The sequence below is a fragment of the Otolemur garnettii genome, unplaced genomic scaffold (assembly GCF_000181295.1).
Source record: "Otolemur garnettii isolate 467f Iridium unplaced genomic scaffold, OtoGar3 scaffold00016, whole genome shotgun sequence".
NCBI classification, from domain to species: Eukaryota; Metazoa; Chordata; class Mammalia; order Primates; family Galagidae; genus Otolemur; species Otolemur garnettii.
The window spans coordinates 28751350-28758866 of NW_003852411.1; the positions used below are offsets into that span (position 1 = coordinate 28751350).

At 35.7% G+C, this 7517-nt stretch overlaps 1 protein-coding gene across 2 annotated transcripts in view; it reads right to left on the minus strand.

Moving 5' to 3' along the window:
• UAP1 (UDP-N-acetylglucosamine pyrophosphorylase 1) overlaps positions 1-7517 on the minus strand; it is a 33737-nt gene that overhangs the window by 13601 nt on the left and 12619 nt on the right. For both annotated transcript variants that reach the window (XM_012802695.2, XM_012802694.2), the window contains exons 3-5: positions 4947-5151; positions 2422-2597; positions 916-1088 (exon numbers count right to left, since the gene is read on the minus strand). In XM_012802695.2, the coding sequence (XP_012658149.1) occupies positions 916-1088; positions 2422-2597; positions 4947-5151 (554 nt within the window). The remainder of the gene's footprint in view (positions 1-915; positions 1089-2421; positions 2598-4946; positions 5152-7517) is intronic.

Here is a 7517-nt window from a genome sequence, read left to right on the forward strand (position 1 = left end):
TCGCTTGAGCCCAGGAGTTGGAGGTTGCTGTGAGCTTTGATGCCATGGCACTCTACCCAGGGGGAAAGCTTGAGGCTCCGTCTCAAAAAAAAAAAAAAAAGAAAGAAATATCTCTTGTATCATCTATACACTCAAAAAAAGGTTGAAAAGAACAAAGCCAACAACAGATTCTTATAATCCAGCCTTGTAAACCTTCCTTCACCTTAGTGTCAGTACATTTGGAGGTGCTCATGAAGTTATTCATCTCCTTAATCATTCTTATCCCCAACCTGCACATTTCCACCATCTTTCCCTTACCTGTAACTCCAGTAACTTTGCCATAGGAAACAAATTAGGTCAATCTGATTGAAACCCATTTGATAGTAATAAATCCTTCCTAGGTTTAATGATGACCATTCACTTTCCCAGGTACTTACACATCATTCTCACATATTTTAAACTTTTGTGATTGACAAGTATACAACTACTTTTAAAATCAAGCTTTGGGGATGCCCATAGCTCAGTGGTTTGGGCAATGGCCAGAAGCACCGGGACTGATGGGTTTGAATCGGGCCCAAGCCTGCTAAACAAACAAAATAAATAGCCAGGAGTTGTGGCTAGTGCCTGCAGTCCCAGCTACTAGTGAGGCTGGGGCAAGAGAATCGCTTGAGCCCAAGACTTGAAGGTTGCTATGAGTTATGATGCCATAAGACTCTGCAGAGGGCAACAAAGTAAGACTCTGTCTCAAAAAAAAAAAAAAAAAATCAAGTCTTGTCAATTTAAGAAAAAGTGGGTATGAGATAGCTCAATTACTTTCGAGAATTGAATGATTCTAAAATATTCAAATCAGCCTAATAAACTTAGTTTAATGCCTAGAATAGTGTATGATGGAGTAAGACCACTGACAGCCTCACTGCAGTTGAGAAAGGCATTTACCTTTGCTCCACAGTCTGCTCCTTTCTGAATACAAAAGCCAATGAACCGTGGGTCTGCCACTTTTACTAATATGTTGTCAACACAGTAGACATGAATGCTCCAGATGCCTCTTTGCTCCATATCCTCCACGATGTTCTGGGCTGCAAGAGCCCGATAAAGACCACCATTCCCATCTGGAAAATAAAAGAGCCCACTAGTAGCACACCAAAACCCATTATGAAGGTAACCCAAAGATTATTTAATGTTGTCAAACTAGGTAAAAATCTCTGAAAACTCTAGTTTCACATTTTAGAGCCAAGAAAACTGAATATCCAGAAGGAAAGAATCAGGCATCAAAAGTTATACCACATGATTTTGAAGATTATTTAGCATTAAGCGTCCAGAGTCTTAACCAGATCTTATCAAAGCAAGACCAGGCAACCCTGAAGATCATATGTTTCTTTTTAACTCAGTCCCTTTTAATAATCTAGCCTATATATTATGAAATATGAAATTATTTATCAGGCAATGATTATTTCATATCATTTCAAGTCTTATTAACATGTGTATAATTTCAAGTTAACTCTATATTTACAGCCCCAACGACAATTTCACTCATCTCAAAAATAAAAATACATAAGCATTTTATATCAAATCACTGTTAAGACTGATAGGAAGGCCTGGTGGGATTTAAAAACTAAGTAAAGCCTCTTCTTTCCCCATCTGTTTTTAATTCTGCTTTAACATACTTCTCTATCAACAACCTCAGCCACAACTTAAAAGACAAAAAATTAGACAACTTCACAAAATAAGACACCTAAGAATAAGTCTTCCATTAATAAAAATCTTACATCTGGAGAGTACCACTGTTAATACTATTGTTTCTTTCTTTCAGCCTTTCCTCCAAGCACAGATTCATATAAATATAAATCTGTTGTCAGATTTATTTTTACTGTTGAGATCATAGTGAGAGCCACTATATGTGACACAGGCAGTACATTGCCAAATTCTAGTGGGTGCCGTCCACAAACTGCAACCAGTATTCAATACAAAGAACTGTGCAGAGCAGTGGCCCTGGTCAGACTGTGTATGTAATTTTGTATCTGGGTGTTGTCTTAAATAACCCATTGAAATGATTTCTCTTTGTCATGTAATGTATCCAATTATCTTAATACTAGTTAAGAATTTATGCTATTTATAAACCATAATTTAGCCCCTCATTTATTAAATAGCATATGATATCCAATGTTTCACTATAATAATGTAGCTATAAACGTTGTTAAATATATAAAATATTGGTTAAAGAGAACCCAGAAAGCTACTCAAATTGCTCTTTTGGGCAGATATCCACAAAAATTAACACAAAAAAGTATAAAAGTGTACCTATTCCGCCCATTTTCATCATTTTAAATCACTTCCAAATTGCCAAAAAAATTGTTTTAAATATCCAAATCACCATATTAAAAGAAAATTACCATTTCTAGTCACCGTTAAATACATGATTAAATGTAATAAATGATTACATACCTGGAGCCATAGAAACTTTGTTCTTCTCTTCCAAAATAATTTTCCCATCAAAACTCATAGCAGGCAGCATTCCTTGCTGAAAAAAGATTACATTTTCTTTTCTTAAACCAAAGTACTTGTGCTTGGTGAAGAATTCCTTTGTAGATTCCATTGTTCTGCCACTGGTCATTATATACCTTGCAAGAGAAAAGTAGATCTTAAGTGCTATATGGATTAAAGTTTTGTCTATTCCTAAACTAAAGCAAATCTGAGAGCACTTGTGTGTTTTGACTTCCTGCATATTTTTTCCTGAATATGACACATTCGTTGGTGGCTGTCTAAGAGGAATTTCTTTCAGTAATTTCATCAATACTTACGTATAAAATAAATTTACTTACAGACATTAAACATATCTCCTTTAACAGAGTACCTATAAGTGTCTTCAGTAAACATTTTAGAACTCTGTTAAAAGTGTGTTCTAAATTTAAAATTCCTAAATAGGGGGAGAAAGGTAACTGCAATACAGTCTAATGATCCCTTGTGGTTCTTTATATTAAAATTTGAAGTGGAATCTGGACTCTGCTAACCCTTCATTTAGAATCATAAAAGTATAATTATACTCTGTTGTCGCAAAAATCCAACCCATGCTAGTGTGGCAAAGGAAAAAAAATTCTATCTAAAACCACAATTAGTGACGACAGTAGATTTTGCCCTTACTAGAATGTAAACTACATAGCTAAGAAGGATTTTTGTCTGGGTTGCTGATTTATCCCCCACAAAAACAGGCACTCAGTATTTGTTAAATGAATAAGAAAAAAAATAGTATATTGTGTGATATCTGAGGACTCAATCATACCAATGTCTAAACTAAACAGCATATTGAAGACAGTAAGATGCCCTTGGCTCACTGGTTCCCAAAGTGAAGTAAAGATGATTTAGGAATATACATTCAAGTAAATTGCTTTAAGTGTATTCGTGTATTTATTGTGGTCTGCATTAGACAAAAACACACAGAAGGATCATAACTGCAATATAAAGTCTCATTTAAAAATTTAAAAAAATAGCATAATTTCCCACCACAGCAGATATCTATTTAAGAAATTATCTTGAGTATTTTGAATTTAGAGTATAAAAGGTTTGATATGCTTTTAGAAGATCGCAAAAGAAGTGACTAAACTGCTCTGCATAAGAACAGAACAGGAAATTCTAGAAGGAGAAAGAAGAAAATCCAACACAGTAGCAGGAAGCCAAGGCTGTCATTGGAATGTTGCTGCTTAGAACACAGATGTTCCTCAAAAACCCCCAAAGGAAATAAGATGAAGAAAACAGTTCTCAGCAGGCAAGTACTCAAGTTGAGAAGAGCTAGAAAGGTTGAGAAAATTACAAAAGCATATTTTTAAATGTATCAGAGAGCTCCAGAGGCAACAGAGAATGGGACTACAATTCCAGAGGTTGAAATCTTTCAAAAGGTAACTAAGGATATGCAGCTGCCTTGTCTTGAGGGTATCTACTCATTTGGGGGACAGGCTCGTGGTAGAGAATGTGGCTTGGCTCAAAGGCTGCCGCTGGGAGGTAAAGATAACAGCAGAGCTTTGGTTGATCACATGGGACTGAAAAACAAGATTGGGGACTTGAGGGATCTCAAATACACAGCCAGTTTCCCTCTCAAAATGCTCTAACTTCCAAAACTGCTCTGGGAAAGAGAATAAAGAGCTGACCAAAACTCCTAAAAAGCAGAGGAGAATTTTCTGTAACCGCTTGGTGCTGACGAGACAAATACTGCCCAAGGTAGCAGCCTTGGGAATACAGCATACAAGTAGAAGCTGAGGGCACAAGTCCGGCCCACGGCAGAGAAATCAATGCAGTTTTCTTCTGGTGTGTTCCTGGCAGAGGTGAAGGTTCCATAACCTGGTGCTTAAGGATATGAGTTTCTAGACTGAGAAGGCCCACTGGGTATCCAGAGCAGTGGCTGAAAATAGATCCATGCCATATCATCACGACATTTCAGATATCAAAGAAGAGACCCTAAATGTTTTCAGAGAGAGAGAGAGAGAGAGAGAGAGAGAAAGGCTGGGAATCAAAATGGCATTAGCCCCCCCCACCCCATAGCAATGCTAGAAACAACAGAGCAAGGCTTTCAGATTTCAAAAAGAAACTGATTTTCAATCAGAAATTCTATATCTAGATGAACTATCAATCAGTATATAGTTTCTAGACCAGTGGTTCGCAATCTTCCTAATGCCATGGCCCTTTAATACAGTTCCTGTGGGTTGCAACCCACAGGTTGAGAACTGCTGTTCTAGACTGAAAGAGTCCACTATGTACCCAGGGATGTAAAAGTTGGTAGTAAATATATATTGTTCATTAAGTCTGTAATGGTCATCTACTAAGCTTTAATATATATTACCTTTAACACATATAGTAAATTACCCCACCCAAGAAACGGTAAAGAGAAATATATCTGCTCATGAAGAGAGTGTATATGTATTTTGAATACTGCAAAACATCTCTGTTCAGACATACTCCCACAATGATACATAGCTTACCATGGAATAACACATTTTTTGCCATGATATTTTTCAGCTAACTGTTGTAGCTTCAGGATACGCTCTGCTTGAATCTGAAAAAGCGTCTTATGCGATGGTAAACCAACATCATACATCCCCTTGGGATACGCAACGCCAAGTCTTGTCCCCTGCCCACCAGCTAAAAGAAGAACTGCTACTTTGTTCTGCGAAATCTGGAAAAGTCCTGGAAGAGAAAACACTTGTATCACAAAACCTCTATAATTCAAAACTTGAATACTAAACATATATAGATACCATCAAAGACTCACCCTATCTGTATAAGGCTTAGAGAACATGGAATCTACACAGACTCACTGAAGACTATCTTGACAATAAAAGCATTTTATTTTACTATTAAAACAATTAAATTTATATTACCCAAATAATGAAGTATATACTTTAATGAATAAAGTATTTTTTGCCAATGCCAGGAGACAGGAACTAAGAATTATCATAAACATTTTACAAGAACTTGACTACTTATTAGATGTGGCAAGTCAAGAATTAAAAAAAAAGATATTGAAGTTTCAGGATAAATGATAATGCTATTAAATTACCTCCAGCCAATCAATCAACAATAAATAATCAATGAAAATACAAATATAATAGGCAAGCTACTACACTGTAAACGTAAGGAAAAAGAAGCTTCAGTTAGAAAAGCAGTAAAGGACCCAGGCTCTGAAGTTAGGATTTCTGACTCAAAGTCTAACTCAACAGAATGAACTTGGGGAATCATCTGCAAAGGGCATGAGAAGGCTCCGTAGGGTGATGGAAATGCTTTATATCTTGATTGGGGTGGCAGTTATATGGGTAACTTCTGTTATAACATAAAACTAGTGTATTTTACTATATAATAATTATATATTCATAAAATTTATTAAAAACACCTTTTAAAAAATGGGCCATATACACCAGCTCAGAAGGATCCAGACAGAGTCTTTTCCTTACGGATTTTCTTCTTCCGTTTGGAAGCCTGTCAGTTTCCACTAACTGAATGTTTAACAATAAACAGCAATCAAATGATACTTAAATAAAAATGTTACTCTGCAAACAAAAACAAATTCAAGATGGATTCAAGATCAAAACACAAACAAATGAAACTATAAAAGCTATTAAAAGAGGCTCTCTGTTTGAATTTTTTAAAAAGCCAAAATCTTGGCATATCCCATGCCTAAGACCCATCTCATCAGCACAGGCAGAGCAACTTACAGGAAGAGGCCACTTGGGAACTAACAAGCTAGAAAATCAGTAAAATTAGAGCAATGGTAGGTGGGTTTTGTTCTTGTTTCTGAGTTACATATTTTCATTAAGATTCTCAGAAATTCTATGAAGAAATCCCCTGGCCACTGGCCACCATTCGTAGGCTGAGCCAGAGAAGGGAGCAGTGGCCACTATCAACTATAATTTTTAAAATCCTTAGGTAATATGGGTTTATTTGCCAAATCTGTGCTTAATGTGTTTTGATATATTAGGCTGCCTTGAAGCTAATATATTAGTACCTTGCGAGCTTAGAGAAACACTTAAATAAAACCATTATACAATTAAAACTAGTCCTGATTCTGCCATTTTTCTTTCATTAGCAAATAAATAGTCCAAGGACATTATTCAGAAACTATGCTGGCCATTTTTTTCAATTAAAATATTCAAAAGCACATTATATGTCTAATAATTTTCACTTTAACATGAAGCTGACCTTGGATACTTAACATTCTTTTTTCCTTGCCTAGAACCCAAATTATACTTATTATCACAAAAAATCAGGAGAAATACAATAAAATTCACAATAGTAACTATAATCTAAGAGATGGATACTGAATAATTATCCCCATTTAAGAGATAATAAGCTCAGGAGAAGTTAATAGTCTTGCTCAAAATGACATAGCTAGAACTTGTGAATCAGGATGAGAACTTGATTCCAGGCCTATTCACCACAATACATTGACTCCTGCCACACCTCAACATTTAGGAGACACATTACAGCATCCTGATTTGTAGGTGTATAATTGTCCTTCCTAAGTCTTTGTTGCCCTTCCTTTCCTTGTCCACTAAATTACATGAGCTGTGCTGTCTTTTTTTAAGTGTGTTAGCCCCCACAATCATTTTGGTTTTATGTTCCCATAAAGCAAGACCCATAACCACCATGTGACAAACTGAGAGGAAGGGATTTGAAGGGCACAGGAGATCTTATAAGGCAGATTTGAAAATTGTCTTACATTTGGTTGTTTCCTGAGTTATTAAAGAAACTATACTTTCTAGGGAATAAATTTAATTCTGCTGTCATAAATCCACAAAGCATTATTTTAAAATATAAGTCCATAATTCCTTGCCTAAATCCTTGGGTCAGATTTACTTCAAAATGCAGAATACTTCAAAATTTAGAAGAGTACACATGTAATATGCTATATTACAATTGTATGATATCCCCAGATGTAAAATACCCTATAATTACATTAGGTGGGATAAATAAAGTTAACAACTAGTCTCATGTCTGTTCAGGTCAAGTTTTGCAGCATAACAGATTCTGAACCAATTTTTTCTTTCTTTTTTTTT